The sequence below is a fragment of the Propithecus coquereli genome, unplaced genomic scaffold (genome assembly GCF_000956105.1).
Source record: "Propithecus coquereli isolate 6110/MARCELLA unplaced genomic scaffold, Pcoq_1.0 Scaffold268, whole genome shotgun sequence".
Classification (NCBI taxonomy): domain Eukaryota; kingdom Metazoa; phylum Chordata; class Mammalia; order Primates; family Indriidae; genus Propithecus; species Propithecus coquereli.
Window position 1 is genome coordinate 1,604,950 of NW_012148263.1, and position 18,987 is coordinate 1,623,936.

An 18,987-nucleotide genomic window follows, 5' to 3' on the forward strand; every position below is an offset into this window, starting at 1 on the left:
CTCTTGCTCAGGCTGGTCTCGAACTCCTGACCTTGAGCGATCCACCCACATTGGCCTCCCAGAGTGCTAGGATTACAGGCGTGAGCCACCGTGCCCGGCCTTCTTTAAAGTTTTTAAAGAATGTCACTTCAACAGAAAATTTAGCAAATCTTGATGGTCATTGTCATGAATTGAAGTTGGAGATATACAGCCCTAAATAACAATTCATCATCTATTTCCTATTTATTTAGCAACGGGTAATGACCTGCTTCAGAGCATGGGAAGATTGGGCAATTTATCCAGAACCATTTTTGATCAAACTACAAAATATTTTCTTAGGACTTGTAAATATTATTGAAGAAAAAGAAACAGAGGTAGGCACTCAGTATATTTGTCTGATTGTTTCTGAAATTTGTTTCTGGGGTAGAGGGAGCTGTGGAGGTGTGATATGCTACATAAGTGAGTAACATTTCTTTGTGAAATATATCCACTGTTTACCACTAACTGGTGAATTTTTATTGCTGGAATTGTTGGAGCCCAGGAGTCCAAATTAAATATAATAGGAGTTCTCTGTCTTGTGTCCTTATGTGAAAATTGGTGGGTTTTTGTTATTTGATAAGAAGACTTATGATATATAACAGAAACGAGTAAGTAATAGAGCAGTATATGTAGCATGACTTCATTTTGTTAAAGATAGCTGTATAAGTAAACATGTACATGAAAAGATGCAGCACTATGGTAGCAGATACTATTCATCACCATTGTGTTACTTTTTACCTCCTAGGTAATTATTGAATCCTTCATCTTCATTTCTGCCATCCTAATCAAGCTATCATGTTTTCACTTACACTGCTGCAGTAGCCTTCTAATTGGCCTTATTGCTCCAACCGACGTGGTCCTTGTTTCAGTTTCTTAAATGTGTTGTGTTTCTACCTCATGTTGGCCTTTATACATGTTCTTCCCTCTTTCTGGAGCTTCCTTTTACCTGAGATCCTTGAGATCTCAACATAGGGGTCACTTCAGAGAGTCCTCTCTGACCTCTTTAAGTAAAAGTTACTTATTACGCATTCTAACAGTATGATGTATCTCTTTGTTGTAGCAGTTATCATAGTTGCAGTTATATGTATATTGTTGTGATTATCTGATTTCCTGGCTTCCCCCTTATGATGTCCTTACATTGTACCTGGGAATGTGGGTATCCAGCTAAGTTGGCTTGTACTGGATTGCAAATTAATAGCAATATGACTTTACCAAGGAAAGGAAAATGTTACAGTATACATATTTCCATAGGATGTACCAGATGACCTTGACGGTGCCCCTATCGAGGAAGAGCTTGATGGTGCACCTCTAGAAGATGTGGATGGAATTCCTATTGATGCTACTCCCATTGATGATCTTGATGGAATCCCTATAAAAAGTCTTGATGATGATCTTGATGGAGTGCCTTGTAAGTTCATATTTCAAATTTCAAACTGATTAAATCTTTCTAATAGGTTTCATTACCAAAATGCTTTAATTTCCATACATGGAAAAAGGTTATAGTTTCTCATTAAGGTGTCACGTTACTAACTTTTTTGTTTCATTTTTGACTTTTAAAAATTTAAATACCCAGTAATACGTTTGACTTTGGGCCAAGAAAAAGGCTTTTTTTTCTGGTCACATTTCTTTGTGGGGACAGTCAGCCTCCTGTAATACTAGCAAGTTTCTCTTTTTGTCTTGTCAGGAAATTATAGGCAAAAAATCTTATGCTCAATTATATTCATAATACTAAGTACCTGGTCTTATCAGTTCTGTTTTTACTCTTAGTTTAACTAACTTAACAGGTTCAATTTTCCTAGCTGCCTAAAATAATTTTGAAAATACAAAGCGTACACAGATCTTCAGTACATTTGAATTATATGTTAAAATATTGAGTGGTGTATGAATTTTGTGGTTTAGACAATAATTAGGTAAAGGTGTTAAAGATTTGTTTTATTTCTCATCGTCTTCGTTTGCTTAGAATATTACAAACCTGCATTTTCTGAGTTGATATATATATACTGTTTAAAAATCGGACCTCAGATATGGAGAATTGGATTAGCTGTAATCCTTGTTCTTAATACTATCATTATTTGTCAATGTGTAGCCTTATTTTGCTTTGCTTTTTAATAATATAGTGACTACCCATGAGCCCATTAATTTGAGTTATCTCCTAGTAGTTAGGGTTAATGGCTCATCTTTCCCCCAATAGTGGATGCAACTGAAGACTCAAAGAAGAATGAGCCTATATTTAAAGTTGCCCCATCAAAATGGGAAGCAGTAGATGAATCTGAATTGGAAGCGCAAGGTGAGTAAAAGTTCAATAAATATTGAGCCTCAAAAAATTAAGTGCTTATAAATTAATCATTTGTGTGTTTGTGTGTATGTTTTCCTTTTATGTTTTATAACATTTCAGCCATAATACCCAATGTTATATTTTATGTCTAGTATAAGTTTTTATTGTGATTTGTGTTGCTATTATAATTTTCTTAGGTCTTTCAGTTTGGAAGCTTTGAGAGCAATCAGAGAAATCACTGAAAACCTTTTAGGTTGAGGCATTTTAGTAGAAAATGTAGACGGGACCCTGTACCTATTTAGAAATCTACTTAGAGGTCAGTTTCAGAGAAACCAAGCTTTGACCCTCCCATAATACTAGACTTATTAGATGCAGTTTAGGCCTGCCTTTCAAACTTACTTGGGCCTGTATCCTAGTGCTTATAGCATGTAATTGTTGTATTTGTAGGTTCTAATGAAATAAATCTTACCATCCAGCACAGAAATAAGGATGACATTATTTGTTACTTTATGAATTTGAATAAAATTATAGTGTAGGTGTGAGGAAAAAGAGATTTAGCACATATAAATGGCTATTCAAAGAATAGATAAACATAGATAAAAACTTCTGTAATACAAACTTTTCAGTTCTAAAGCTTGGCTTCTACTTTGCTGCTGCAAAAATGTTAATTTACCTTATGGAATTACATCCTCTTTTTCCTTCCATTCAGCCGTAACAACTTCTAAATGGGAGTTATTTGACCAGCATGAAGAATCAGAAGAAGAAGAAAATCAAAAGTAAGAATCTAGGTTTCGAATATTCTCAGTTTCTTGTTCATATACACTCCTGTTTTCATTAATAGGTATGGTTGGAATAATAGTGAAGAGGGAAACTTCACTCTTAAAAAACTTGGGAGAGGATCAATTTTAGTTGTCCATTGGTTTTCCAGTGAATAAAGAGCTTTTGATTTCTGGTCTTAATGCATCTGGTTTCACTTTGCTTTTGAGTTCATTTGTTATGCTAGGTTATGCATTCTCACTTTGTAGTTACTAATTGATCAAATGTATTTGTTTCAAATCTTTGCTATCAAATATTATTTTGGGCTTCAGCAAAAGTGATTTTTAAAATGTGAATAGGGAAGGTTATGCTCCTTTTTTTTTGGATTGTACATTACTAAGAAAAGTACTGCATTATAACCATTCTGTTATTTAAATATAAATACTTCAGAAGAACTAGGAATGAATAAAAGGGGGTGGGGAAAGCCATTTCCTTTGAAGTATAGAGAAATTATTTATAAATTTGATTTTTGCTCTCTGGTAATCACCCCAAAATTGTTTTTGTATTTGACACTGTGATTGTAGGAATCTCTGCTCCCAAATTCTCCTGCAGGTTGGTATTGGTAGTTTTTAGGATGCGATTGACATTTTTTTAAATCATTGAAAGGAAGTTGATTTTTTTTAATTAGGAAGAAATGGCATCATGAACACAAAGCAGAAGTTTCTGTTTTTTTTTTTTTTTTTTCCTAATCTTTATGTTCTTTTATTGTTCTCAGATGGAAGGAAGAGAGAATAAAGGGAAAGTCCTTTGTGTCCTAGCTAGCACAATATGGGCATTTGTGTAGATTCAGTAAATGGGCATTCGGATTGTTAGGGAAATGTAATCAATCAGCAGTTTGTAGAAACAGTTTCATATTATGATGAAAACTTGTCCACAATGATGTCTTCCCAGAAATGTTGGTGTGATCAGAATAAGTCAGCAAGTAATTATGACAAAATATTTACAAAATATAGATGTGGCTTGCTAATGGAAAGAGCTGTTTAGGAATACAAGAATTGGGAAGTTTAGTTTTTGCTTTAAAACCATAGTTTTCTTAACCCTTTTTATGTCCACGATCCTATCATTAGTAACATCTTAACATTTTAGATTCACTGTTTTAAAATGAATGTATGTACTCATAAAATAATTTAAGGAGAAGGAAGGGTCGAAAAGCCATCAAAGAACTGAAATATATTGTGCTGTTGGTTTTATTTCTAAAGGCTTAAGGGTTTTTTTGGCATAAAACTGTTACTTGTGTTAATGTTTGGAATATGAGTACATTTTAGCATTGATGTTGGAATAACCATATGTTAATAGAAACATGGATCACTAGAAGTACAATTTATATTTTTTGACTTTTCTTAGGAACTCCAGATAAATCGTGGTAATGTAAATAACTATGAAAGTACAAAGCAAGGGAAAAAACTTTTACTATATCTTTCTTGTGCTTGAAATTTTCTTGTGCCTCACTACTACTCTCTAGTGGCTGACTCCAAAATGCCATTTTACCTTAAGGCTGCTTTTTGTAACTAGTAATTATTACATTTGTGGCAGAAATGTTATTTAAGAAAAATATAGCACTACTAATGCTTTGGAGAAAAGTTACAAAAAGTAATTTCATTTGTAATGAATTCTGTATAGTTTTAGTCTTGAATTTCCACTTCCACAAGAGGAAGCTGTGATGAGATTTGAACCTAGACCTGGTGACTAAGAGCTAATGACGAAACCCATTAAAACAAACTGCTCAGGCTTTGAAAGTTACAATAACAATTGTAAAGTATGTATATATTTTAAGTCATTGAGTATTATAGTTCATTTTAAAAGTCTTAATATGGTTAATGCCTATTTATCTAGATCTTTTCTATGTATGTATAAACATGCATAGCTATTTAAACATAAATGATATAGTACTGTACAAACCACTCTGTGACTCATGTTTTTCACTCATGTCATGGGTATTCCATGTCAATCCATATATTTGCCTGTTCTATATTCATCTGTGATTGAATAAAAGCATTCAGATCAACATACAAGGATGTTTACCAAGAAATGTTTGAAATTGCAAGAAGGGGAAAAATTTTAAATAACAGGCTAGAATTGGTTAAATAATTTCCTTTGCATAGATACCACATATCATAAAAAAGGGAATTCTCATGTTTTAAAAAATTAACTAAAAACTACATTTAGAAAGTTTCTGGAAAATTAATGAGAAGTACTAAGTTTAAAGTTTGATTATTTCCAAAAAGAATATGGTTTCTTTTTTGAGACAGAGTCTCACTCTATTGCCCTGGCTAGAGTGAGTGCCGTGGCGTCTCACGCCCGGCTAATTTTTTCTATATATATTTTTAGTTGTCCAGATAATTTCTTTCTATTTTTTTTTTAGTAGAGACGGGGTCTCGCTCTTGCTTAGGCTGGTCTCGAACTCCTGACCTTGAGCGATCTACCCACCTTGGCCTCCCAGAGTGCTAGGATTACAGGCGTGAGCCACCACGCCCGGCCAAGAATATGGTTTTTTTAATGGTTGGTTTTGACCCTTACCTAAGTATTGTATTGAGTTGTACCTATATGTGATATAAATGATTTAGGGGGCTCTGAATATGAAGTTTGTAAAGTATTTTAGTAACGTTCTGGAAAGTACCTTTGGATGAGAAATTAAACAGTAGCAGAGTCATCGTCTCAGTACCATATCTTTTCTGATTCTGAATTGCCAGCACTTCCTTTTTACCCGTCTGGCTTAAATTTTTCTCATTCAGCGTGTGAATCTTACTACATAAGGCTTTAATTAAACTTTGTTTGGAAAGATTATAACTATTTTTACATTATTAGAAATAATTTTAAATGTATACTGAAAAGACTCTGCTTACTATAGAATGTATTTAGAACACTTATACCAATGTAGAAGGGCTTACCATGTTCAAATATTAAAGGCAAAATGGCATTTGTTCCAGGCTATTCCAGTAATGTTATTATCACAATTTATATTATTTGTAAGGAATTGTCGGTATATGCATAAACATTCTGAGCTTGTTAGTACATGGATGTCTTGTTTTGCCTGGATTTATTTGCCAATAACATACACACAAAACCCAGTCTCAGAATATGAAACTTTTTTTTTAAAAAAGCCATTCTTTCTTTATGCTCTAAGAACATTTTGTTAATCTTTTCTAGCACTGATGCCTGTCTGTCTTTTTCCACTAGATTGCTTCTGGAAGGATAGGAGAATTTTTTTTTTGTATCCTAAGTGACTTACCCATGGTAGTCACTCAGGTTTTCATTTTGTTCTTGTCTGACCCAGAAGCAGTACAACTTTCAGAATCAGCCATAAGCACTGACTTTTGCTAATATTTAAAATTTACACATTGCTTTATTCTTAGGGTTATGTGCTAATCAGATAAGATCTTTACGTGCTATATTGTTTCACAGTAATTCTATGACTCAAACTCATGTATTTTCTGGATTATAGGCTCTGATGAAGGAAGGGTACACATTTGGCTTTTAAAACAAAGCTTCATGAATTCACTCCGAACTAACGTTTACAGAAACCATTGATTATTCATTTCATTTAACTGCTTCAAGAAAAGTTTGTTGCAGAATGAAAGGCACATATAACATTAACATAAGCAGAATTTATTTATTTATTTATTTTTCTTTTCAGTGAGCATTTAGAACCAAAGTGGAATTTATTTTTTTTTGAGACAGAATCTCACTGTGTTGCCTGGGCTAGAGTGCCGTGGCGTCATCCTAGCTCACAGCAACCTCAAACTCCTGGGCTCAAGTGATCCTCCTGCCTCAGCCTCCCGAGCAGCTGGGATTACAGGCATGCACCACCATGTCCAGCTAATTTTTTCTATATATTTTTCGTTGTCCAATTAATTTCTTTCTATTTTTAGTAGAGACGGGGTCTCGTTCTTGCTCAGGTGGTTTCGAACTCCTGAGCTCAAACAATCCGCCCGCCTCGGCCTCCCAGAGTGCTAGGATTACAGGCGTGAGCCACCGCGCCCGGCCCAAAGTGGAATTTATTAAAGTATGATTATGTTGAAGCTCATACCCTTTCTGTGGAGGAAACAACAGTTTCATAAAATCGTCCATAAAATATTTGATCAAATATTTTGCAAAAATTATCTTAGGGATGAATTATCCTCTTATGTTTTACTATTAATAGCATTACTTAAGCTCTAACACTGAAAAACAAAATACCTAGATTGTAAAGTGTAACACATTTTTTGCTGCCTTGACATACAATGTATTCTGCTTATTTCTAAAGTCAGGAAGAAGAAAGTGAAGATGAAGAAGATACTCAAAGTTCCAAATCTGAAGAACATCACCTGTATTCTAATCCAATCAAAGAGGAAATGACTGAGTCCAAGTTCTCTAAGTACTCTGAAATGAGTGAGGAAAAACGAGCTAAACTTCGTGAAATTGAGGTTAGTACTGCAGTGAGTTTAAACTACACTGGCCTTTCACTTTCTCCACCAAACTAAGCTCCCTCTTGGCGTCATAGCTTAGTACATGCTGTTCTCTCTCTGCTTTGAAATCTTCATACCCAGTGACACTTTTTTTAGGCCTCTTAGTTTAAGCCTCCCTTCTCTCACAGTAGCCTTTTCTTACCCTTCTGGACTTGCTTGCTTTACCCTTTTATCTCTCTGTGATTTTATATGTATTGTGGTGTGTGTGTATGTATATATGTTTTGTTTGCTTACTTGTTTAATGTCTATGTTCCCCACTAGGCTGCAGTTTCCATGAGGGGTAAGGACTATGTTTGATTTCTGTTAATCATTGTATCTTTAGTACGTAATGTATAGGAGATCCTCTGAAGAAACAGATTCTAATGAATAGATTATATAAGAGTGTATATGCATATGTAATATGTGTATATAATGTAGGAGATCCATTACATTGTGAGTGTACATAGCATGTAACTAGGAAAGTAAAATATTTTCTACTGCAGTCCTAGCACGTTAGGAGGCTGAGGCAGAAGAATCACTTGAGGTCAGGAGTTTGAGACCAGCCTGTGCAACATAGTGAGACCCTGTCTCTCCACAAAATAAAATTTAAAAGTTAGCTGGGTGTGGTGGTGTGTACCTGTCGTCCCAGTGACTGGGGAGGCTGAGGCAGGAGGATTGCTTAAGCGTGGAAATTTGAGGCTGCAGTGAGCTATGATTGCACCTCTGTACTCTAGCCTGGGTGACAGGGTGAGACCCCATCTCTTAAAAAAAACAAATTCTCACGTTATGTTTACATTTTATTATAGTAGTTTCATTTTAAATGTCTGTACCTTTAATGATGAGAGGGAGAGTAGACATTGGGTAGGTCTTAACAATAAAAGGGAGGAATCATGTACGGGAGAGCCCAGATTATCTTTTTCCTCTCTTTTTTCATCCCCTCTCCTTTTTTAATGCCTTATGTTTTATCAAAGGCTATTTAGACGTATCAGAGAGAGAAAGGTTTCATAATGCCCCAAGGTGGTGAAACATTCCAGTAAATGCTAGCAATAGTATAGCAGTCAGTCTGGAATCTAAAAAGAATGCATGAGAATGAATTTTAATACTCTGTCCCTTCATTTAAGAGTACTTTTGAATACCTACTGTGTGTCAGCACTGTTCCTCTTACTAATTTATGATACCTGCCGCATTAGTTACCTCATTTCCATTTCGCCACATAGTCACTGTTGAGCTAGTATGAGTTCTTGCCTACCTCTTTCTCAGGTATCACCAAATTGAAAAGGAAACAGAGGAAGCATTTTGTTTGAATTGTAAGTGGAGATAAGGGATTTTTAGATTTAATAAGTTAATTCATTTTTCTTGGGGTATATTTATATACATTTTTAGTAAGATTTTTAGGGGAATAAGATGTGTGTCAGTGAACACATTCACCTGTGGACCTTTTCAACTTGCTTGCACAAGCCCCTTTTTCACTCGTCCTACCTTACTAAGAAGCTTTTGCTTTCAGAGCTTTGAAACTATTGGAGTAGAAATAAAGACTTGAGTTCAGTAAAAATGTATTTTGTTGTTAATTGAAGCTACCCCCTTATAAATGCCAAAACAGACTATTTAATCCTTTTAAAATGTTCTATTTCCTTATTAACTTAAACCATATAATTTAGTTTTTTGTTAACTTGGGTGGTTTTTATGAATATTATCATTTCAACACTGTGTATTTATATACACGTGTGCATGTGCACACACACCCACCCCTGATATGCATACATTTCCATGCTTCATGTGATCTTTTATAATCTGGCCTCTCCCTACTTTGTTATGTATTCAGTGATTGTTTTTCCGGCTCTCATAGAGACTGGTCCTCACAACTTGTCCTTCTGGGATTTGAACTATGAACTAAACCTTAATTTTGAACTGTAGATCTTGGCTTCATCCTAGAATTATCTAAAGATTTAGTCATATGGAAAACTTCCACAACTGGTGGTGAATTTAGACTAGAACTCAGGGCTCATGAGCTTCATCCCAGTGCTTTTCCTATCTTTCTTCTCTGCCCCTAAATTTTAGTATCAGTTTCTGGATTTGGAATCCAGTGAGAACTAATCCTTTTATTGGAGAACCACTGAATAAAGAATAAAGTTCTAAATTAGTTTTATCATATAGTATATATGTTACAATTTTGCTTTTTGCTATTCCCGTCCCTAAATGTGTCATAATAAAGGTGCCTATAGCTGAACATTTTAGCATGGGATTAATGAAAACCAAATGATTTATGTTATAAAATATTAACATTCTCTGTAAAAACAAAAAACCTGTAGCCATACGATATTGTGGTATTGATCAGAAGTACTTAATCTTTCAGATACCACTTAGAGCAGCACCTAGGCTAGTTATCTTTTCCTATTCTACTGTTATCCCCATTTCTACCAGCAGGGATTGGAGGAGTAGAATCGTGGGTGGGGAGTGAAGTGATGGGTCTTCTGCGTTGTTGGAGGAGAATGGTCTGCCCTGTCCCTGGGGAATGAGTGAGCAGTGTGGGAAGCTGATACCTGGCCATTGTCCCAAGGCAACAGGGGGATGGATAGCTAACCAGCCATTCCATGGACCACTTTTTTTTGTGTTGAAACCCTTGGTCATCTGTTTTCTGGGTCCCTTCTACTTGTGCTTGAGCCTGAGTTAGACCATATCAGCAGGAACTATAAATAGTGATTTTATGATGATTTTTAAAAAGATTCTCTAGGAATGCCTCCTTTCCCCTAAGTAACATTTAGGTCTGTTGTTTGACTCTTAGACACTTAACTCTTAAACTGATTTACTACAAATACATTCTATAGAAGGGTCACTTAGGTCACGGGAGACTTCACACAGTGGTGAACTTGGCCGTTTATGCCTCTGCCCCCTATACTTTCTCAACTTTACATCTTATTATGTTTTAAAATGTAATCATAAAACATGAAAAAAAAATGCCGACTTTTTAAGAGATAGTTCACTGCAGCTTCAAACTCCTGGGCTCAAGCAAGCCTCTTGCTTCAGCCTCCTGAGTAGCTGGGACTATGGGCATGTGCCACCATGCCTGGCTAATATCTTCATTTTTTGTAGAGACGGGGCCTCACTGTGTTGACCAGGCTGGTCTCGAACTCCTGGCCTCAAGTGATCCTCCTGCGCCGTGGCCTCCCAAAGTGTTGGGGTTACAGGCATGAGCCACAGCACCCAGCCTTAACAGTTTTGAAAAAAGGGGAGAGGGGAGCCTCAAAGCTCTGATTATAAAAGACCCTGAGCACAGAAGTGAAAATAGAAAAAGGACAAAAATCAGAGAACTTAAAAGAAACATTCAGTAAGTCAAAAATAGTGGAAATACCACTTTGAATGGGGGAAAATGTTTTTGTAGTTTCCATTCTGTTGGAAAGCTTCCTTTGTGGTGAAGGGGGAAAGAAAGCTTTAACAAATGAGGTCTTGTTTTCAAAGTAGAAATAAAATGCTATAGTAGCATTTAGTCCACTTAAAGGACATATCAATAGGATATGGTGTTAGCATATGCAATAATTTCATTAAACAGTAATGTTTTCCCCCTCTCTTCAAGTGGAACAAGGTAGGACAGGCTTGGGACTGCATCTCAGTGGTACCATCCAGGATCCATGTGCTTTCCAAACCTCTGCCTCTAGCATTTTCCAAGACCTCATGCTTTTTACCTTATTTGCCCTTGCCCTCCCTTAGTTCAATAAAAAGGTATTCTTGCCTTTGTAAATTTCTTGGATAAGTTAAGTTTCTTTAAGCCTTCAAATAGTTTTTATTGTAACCATTTTGTGAAATCTTTAAGTTCAAAATAAATCATGAATTTATTTTTTACCATTTTTTATAGAATAAAAATTTTTACTTAAATGTCCAGAATAAAAAGTAAAATTAGGCTCACTTATTCCAGTTTTTTTCCTCCCTGTAATTGATTATATCTGTTTTTTGTATACGCTTTCAGATTTTTATCCAGTGCGCATGTGCACGTGCACACACACGTGTGTGTTAGCCACAAATCTCTTGGTAAACATGTAGATGGTCTACTTTTACAAACAATGCTGTAGTAAATATCTTGTAGTTTTGTGTACTTATGGGCATTCTAAAACATAATTTGTAAAAAATGGAGTTGGAAGTTTTTCTGGTCTTTTTAAAATCAGTATTTATTCTTATTGTCTTAAAAAAGTACATTTCTAGTATAGTTTAACCTTTTGCACTGTGCTGTAAATAGAAACCTTCATACTACGCAGGTCTGTGTTAGGTCCTACACAGCTGAACCGCAGTGCTGTCGCCTTTTTTTTTTCAGTCTGTTTATCTGTGTTCTGTTGGCTGTCATATCTTCCGGGCAGTATGCTTGCTTTTAGCAACCTTGCCTTGCATTTCTAATTTGGGGAACCAGATAACAAATTCATTATAATTGTATTGGGAGAGAATAAGTAGGTTCTTATTGGCATGAGGCACAGTTTATGGCTTTTGATTTCTCTAATGGCTATGCAGAGAACATGTGGGCTCATGGTCAGTTGAATTTTACGTAGTTAGGCTTGTCTGACAAATGGCCTTAAGATGAGCTGGTATTTTGATTGAGAACTAATCAGTTACCATATTGCTGTAGAAAAAGAGCAAAGTAGTACTTGAGAAGCTATAGTGATAAAAATACTTATTTTTAAAATGCTTTATTTCACAGCTCAAAGTTATGAAGTTTCAGGATGAATTGGAATCTGGAAAAAGACCTAAAAAACCAGGCCAAAGTTTTCAGGAACAAGTAGAACACTACAGAGATAAACTTCTTCAACGAGTAAGGAATAAGAATACTCAATAATATGTATTTTCCAAAGTTATTTATTTGACTTCTTAGAATATTGGTATACTTAAGTCTATTTAAAATTATATCGTTTGGTGTGTAAATGTTGAATACTGGGATACAATTAGAAATATTTGAAACTTGATGTTTTAAAACCATTTCAACTTGGAAAAGGAGTCTTAAGGCAACAGCACACTTATTTTATTCTGTATACTACTTTTGGACTAGAAAATTAATCCTGCTAAGAGCATGCTTTCAAATCTGGAAGACCCTTCAGGAGGAGTCACTTTTGTGACCATGAGACACCAACAACCCTGAGAAGTGGCACAAAGATGGAGACAGGCTTTGGGAAGTTCTGGTATTGAGAAGTTAATTTAGGACTCACTTCCCATTGTTTTCAAGGAGGGACAGCAAGTGTAGAATACCTCACTGGTGAATTCTGAGCGTTTGAGGGACTTTCAGATTCTCATACATAATAAAATATATAGGAATATACAGAGAATTTGAGAACCAGGAGCTCCATACAGTGATTGTTGAATTAATCCAGGAATTTGGGGGGGGGGTGGGCTCCTATTAATTTTGATATTTGTCTTGACTGTCATTGCAAAAAAAAATTTAGATTTTATAGAAGGAGAAGGAAAAGCTATAGGAGGGAGCTTACAATCACTACAAAACTGTTACTGAGCAGAACTGGTGATGAGCAGTCTGGTAAAGCAGCTGTGGTGCTGCACAGACCTGTGGAATCCTGGTGCCGCTCTCTGCTGTGTACCGCTAGGCAAGTCACTGCAGTCTGCTTTTTCTCTGAAACTGGGTTTATATTTCCAATTTTGTAATATTATGAGTTAGATAATAGCTGCTATTATTGTTACTCTTTATTATCAAATTAGAATGTTTAAAATGTTTTAAGTATTTTAGCTATAGCATATATAGTTCCTATAAAATAGGCATTTCAATCAGAAAGTCATTTTCATTATCAATAAGGAAAATGCATCTTACATGTCATCAGAGGAAGTCAGCCTCCTTAGCACCACTTTTTAAATTTGTACTCTATCTGTTACATTGGGAAAAAAGATAAATGAGATTTTAAAAAATAAGCGACTTATCTATACCTCATGAGTCCCTTTGGAGATGGTGGCCGGGAGATGATCTGGTCTGTGTGGGAGATTACACCTTAAGATATTCACTGGTCCTGATGGGTAGCAAGCTCAAAATGAATAATACATGTATTACCACTTTAGTCTCCTTGAATTCTATGATTATAATTTGAAAAAAGGACGTGTTTCCTCAAGGTACATGCCAGGGGTCAGAAGAATATGGTTCTTGCCTGATTTTGTAAATAAAGTTTTATTAGAACACAATGGTACCCATTCACTTATGTGTTGTTTATGGTGGCTTTCACGCTGCGGTGGCAGAGTTGGATAGTTGTGACAGAGATTTTATGTGGCCCACAAAGCAGAAAATATCTGCTACCTGGCTCTATACAAAAAACATTTGCCAATATCTGGTATAGATTTTTTCAACCTTTTAAAAAGTAGAAGAATCAGCCATCAGATAGCTTTCTTAATGAATACAAGTCATAGGAAAATTACTAAGTTGGTCTTGTGGGTTCATTGTCTAGCTACTCCTTTAATTATACTGTTACCAACAGAAATCAGAATTTCAAATGAGAAGTGGCAGTTGTAGCATCTGAAAATAAGGAAATGTTACTGCTCTGATTTATGTAATTGTATAGTTATGTAGTCAGTTTGTATTTTTTATCTATCAGAACATAAAATATCCAATACAATTGGTACTTGTTCCTCACTAGTAAAATTTTGATGGAAGATTATTGTGAATAGCCGTTTTCTCTTTCCAGCCTCTTCTTTTGGTAAGAGCTCTTTTGATTAAATCAACTTGCCACACAGAAGGATCACTTTTTACCAATTATTTTATTGTAATCTGTGATGGAAAGGTCAGTGCATTGTTAGCTTTTTCTAATTTGGGGAAAAGCTCGGACTCTAGAGCTTGGGCTGAGATCCCGACTTTACTGTCCTGTGTGACCATGGATGTGGTTCTTAATCTGAGTCTCAATTTTCATCTCTAGAATGAGGATAATAGTACTTTTCCTAGGGATGTTTTAAAGAATTACATGAAATGGTCTACGGAAGGTTGTTTAGTACATTGTTTGGCCTGTGGTAAGCACTGAGTAAATGTTTAGCTGCCATTGCTAGTATTATTTATTCAGTATAAGAAGAATAAATGAATAGTTTTCCTGGAAGGATAGTGTTTTATTTTGGTTTATTTTTTAAAAATGGTATTGCACCTTAAATAGTGATTTAAAAAATTATTTCTCAGAAGAGAAACTATTGTTTCAGAAATGAGATTAACCCAGATTGGTATTTTTGAACAGTCAAATGTTTTCTTTAAAAAATAACAGGAGAAAGAAAAAGAATTAGAAAGAGAACGAGAAAGAGACAAGAAGGATAAAGAAAAATTGGAATCTCGATCCAAAGACAAGAAGGAAAAAGATGAGTGTACTCCAACAAGGAAAGAAAGGTATAACATTTCTCATATTTAATGCACATACTGATTTCAAGATTTGGAATGGTGTTTCATTTTATATTTTCATTACTGATGCCAACAAACTGGAAGTGTTTTTTCATGATAAACATGTTGGCTCCTGCCTGAAGGAGGCAGAATTAGCTGAGAAATGGGGCATTTAGTTAGTACTTGGCTTAGTTAACTGAGGCATCATCCTTTTACATGGTTCATGTGGTATCCTTAGACTCAGTTCCATGCAAGAATTCAATTACAGTACTAGGTATCAACCTGAGGCTTAAATAACAAAACAGCTTGCTAGATCTTTGTTGTTGCCTCCAATATAAGCATTTTTTTCCAGTCTCTATGTGCTGAGGGTGCTACCTGTAAACTTGAGTTTCACTCTTGTCTTGCAAGGAGATTGTATACATAGGCCATAGGGACTTGCCCCTCACTTTAAGTCTTCATTCTAATCAAAAGCATTTCTCTTTCAGTTCTTATTTCTTTCACAGTTCCTAAATCTCTGATTTAGTAAAGAAAATTGCTTCAGTTAACAGAACCAGTTAACAGAACAGAACTTGGTTTCCTAACACAAAAACCAAGTGATTGCAGATACAAAAATTCTGGCTTAGTCACTCTGCAGTAGTTCAGATAACAAAATCATACCAATTGGTTAAATAAAAAGTGTGTCACTTTTTTGTCTTTTATTATTATTTTGACATAATTTCAGGTTTGTAGAAAAGTTGCAAGAATGGTATAAAGAATTCCTAGATACCCATCACCCACATTACTCAAATGTTAAAATACAGCATTTCTACTTTTGCCTTATTCTTTTTCTTCTGCCCCACCCCCAACTGGTTAAGAATAGTTTGCCAACACAATACTCCATTCTCTTAACCCACATTCATTTAACCATAATAAAAGTATCAGTTCAGGAAATTAACATTTTTTTTTAAAAAACCACTTTAATCCAGAGACCTTAATTAAATTTTGCCTATTCCAATAATCTCTCTTATAACAAAAGAAAATCTGGTTTATCCAAGTTCACTTGTCTCTTGATCAGCTTATCTTTGACTTGTTTGTTCTTGGTATAAAGAATATTGAATATTATTAGAAAATAACATTAATATGGCTAGTGAGAATAAGTTAGAGTAAACTGGTAGGAATTAATAGCTAATTTAGCAAAGGAAAATGAATACCAGATCCTTGGCTTACTTACGGAATGTTTTGGGGGCTTTGTTCCATAGGAAAAGGCGACACAGTACATCCCCCAGCCCATCTCGCAGTAGCAGTGGTAGACGAGTGAAATCCCCATCACCAAAATCGGAGCGATCAGAGCGTTCAGAAAGATCTCATAAAGAGAGCTCACGGTCCAGGTCATCTCACAAAGATTCTCCTAGAGATGTTAGCAAAAAAGCCAAAAGGTAAATGCAAGTCATTTTTGGTAATATTTCAAATACCAGTTTCCTTGTCATTTTACCAGCTTTTGAAAATAATTTGGTTGGCATACTTTTTAAAAAAGGATTTTAGAAAACAAGAGAGATGCACTTTCATTTTAGGTTATTCTTCCCCACCTCCCTATCCCAGTCTCTTTTGTGACTAAAGTACAAGAAGGTGTCCAACAAGTAAAGACCAACCAATTTTCCTGTGCAAGAGGTGTAGTTGCTTTACTTTTCATTCTTTTCTTTAGTTTCTATAGAATATTTTTTAATTTTTGCTGAAGCTTAAAGAAAAACACATTTTCCTCCCACAGTAATAGTATTTAGCAAGTTTTTGGATAGCGATTTATGTAAATACACACCATAAATACTAGTTCTTCAGTATGTAACTTAGTATTTTATATACTTTTTTCCTTTTTGTTACAGAAAAGTGGTTCGGAAGTGTTTTATTTATCTGGTGTTATATAGAGGAATTTTCTTTAGAGCTAATACTGCTTCGTATGCTAACACTTTATTATTGTAACTATTTTTAGTAAAATCTTTATAAAATGGCTCTTCTTTTCTAACTGGCACTTGCATATATATGTGTATGTATATGTACACGTATATTTATTTGTTTTGGTGATCTTAATGAGCAGCACTTACAAAATTATGCTGTCTTACATGATGTCCTTGAATGATATTGCAGTAATCGATGCTTTTTCCCTCAAGATGATAGGCTGCAAAGCTGCTTTGTTTTTTAAATTTTGTGAATGATCTTAGATGCAATTTTGAACTTTATCTTGTAGATTAGAGGTTCACATTTTGGGGATAACAGTCACCTGGGAGCTTGTTAAAAATGCAAATATTCAGTCCCTACCTCTAGAGATTTTGATTCAATAGAGCAGTAGTAAGGCTCAGAAATCTGTCATTTTAAACAAGCACTCTACTGATGATCAGTGATGGCAGTGCATAGTAAGTACAAAATAAATTTTTGTGTGTTTATGTGTATAATAGGCAGAGAATAAGTTTGAGAAGTTTATAGTTTTATTTATTTCAGTGACTTTCATTATGCTCTGTTAAAGATCATTTTAGATAATTTAAGGATAATCAGTTTTGATCACATGAGTACTTTGATACATTGGGATTTTTTTTGTTTGTTTTCTCAGATCTCCATCTGCTTCAAGGACACCTAAAAGATCTCGGAGATCACGGTCTAGATCCCCTAAAAAATCAGGGAAGAAATCCAGATCTCAGTCTCGATCTCCACACAGGTCTCATAAAAAGTCAAAGAAAAACAAACACTGACATAAATTTTTAAGATTCTGTCATTTATTGGAAATGCAATTTTGTTTTGTGCCTGAACGGTCTGTTTTTTAAAAAAACAAAACAAAAATCAAATGAAAGGCATTCCTGGGGTTTTTTGTTTGTTTGTTTGTGAATGCATGTGTAAACTCATGAGTAACAGCATCTGTAGATCTGTCATTGTTTTATATTGTGTAAATTACTTTTGTTGTGGCTGTTTCTCAAGATGAAATTTTTATTGTGCTAATGAATTTCATCAGAAATGTGTATAATGGATCTGCTGGCAGTAGTAGTATTTTGTTTTAGGTTGTTGTGACTTAGCAAAAATAATACAGATGTCTTCCCCCCTTTTGTAGCTTTGACAATTTGAATTAGATTTCAAATAAAATCTGAACAGAAACCTGTAATGTTGTTTTTTTGCCCCATTGGTGATATCAAGTCCCTGATGGTCCTACTAAGTTGAGTTTGGCCCTGCTGTTGTGTTTCTTATACCTAATGCACTTTATAAGCTCTCATGTTCAAGTAGCTAAAGTTTTATATTTACTGAGATGACTATCCAAATTAAGGGACCTGAGACTCCTACTTGGTAGGTTTACTAACCAATTTCTTCAGTAAGGTTCTCTTGGATAATACTGATACCGAGAGATCAAAAAACTAGGTGGATGTGGCATGGTGTTTTGTTAATGGAATGCCTGGCTAAAACATTTTTTCTTTTTTCAGAGAAGTGATATGATTTCAATATGCCCAACCCATGTTCTGAGCAACTACTTATTTTTAAGAGAAAATTAAATCTCCATCTTTTGAGTTCATCTTTTATCATGAAAGAAGTTTATTTATAAAAGAAATTTCCTAATAGGGTTTGGCCATAGAATTCCTTTGTATGATAGTTGCTCTTTTATAAAGTCTGCTGGCTGTAGGCTGTCTTTCAAACACTGGTATCAGAATATTTCCACAAGTTTCTGTTTAAAACAGCTTAGTTTTTTTTTTTTTTAAATAGATTTGGTTTTAGTTATAGCTTTAAGTAAAATTTAAAAATATTTTTCAAGAAACTTAACATCCAGTGGTTTGTAAACTTAAGGTGCAAAAAGTTGATTAAACCGTTTGCAGAGTTAAACTCGATGAGAATAAAATTTCATAGTATGAGGAAGAAATATGAAAACTTGTATAATGTTGATCATAATATTGCTATAAATATAATAAAGGGTTATGTAGACTTGAACTGACACTATTACTTGTGAATCTTGCTTTCAGTTTTTTATTTAGGCACTTTATACAGTGGTTTCATGGGGTTTCCCCCCAAAAGAGAAAGTAGAGAACTATTCTGATAATGATTTGTTTTGATTTAGCTTGCTTTTTAAAAAATATCCTTTCAATTTGTTTTACTTAATCTTGCCTAGTCACAAAATGTGCTGTACC

The 18,987-nt window shown here is 34.8% G+C and overlaps 1 protein-coding gene across 1 annotated transcript in view; it reads left to right on the forward strand.

Annotated features, from left to right (window-relative positions):
• U2SURP (U2 snRNP-associated SURP domain containing) overlaps positions 1-17,974 on the forward strand; it is a 51,785-nt gene extending 33,811 nt beyond the window's left edge. Inside the window, exons 20-28 of the mRNA XM_012647412.1 lie at positions 231-353; positions 1,270-1,426; positions 2,210-2,305; positions 3,003-3,069; positions 7,353-7,512; positions 12,215-12,325; positions 14,748-14,866; positions 16,096-16,272; positions 17,436-17,974. Coding sequence (XP_012502866.1) covers positions 231-353; positions 1,270-1,426; positions 2,210-2,305; positions 3,003-3,069; positions 7,353-7,512; positions 12,215-12,325; positions 14,748-14,866; positions 16,096-16,272; positions 17,436-17,574 — 1,149 coding nt within the window. The 3' untranslated portion in view covers positions 17,575-17,974. The remainder of the gene's footprint in view (positions 1-230; positions 354-1,269; positions 1,427-2,209; positions 2,306-3,002; positions 3,070-7,352; positions 7,513-12,214; positions 12,326-14,747; positions 14,867-16,095; positions 16,273-17,435) is intronic.
• Positions 17,975-18,987: the final 1,013 nt, after the last annotated feature.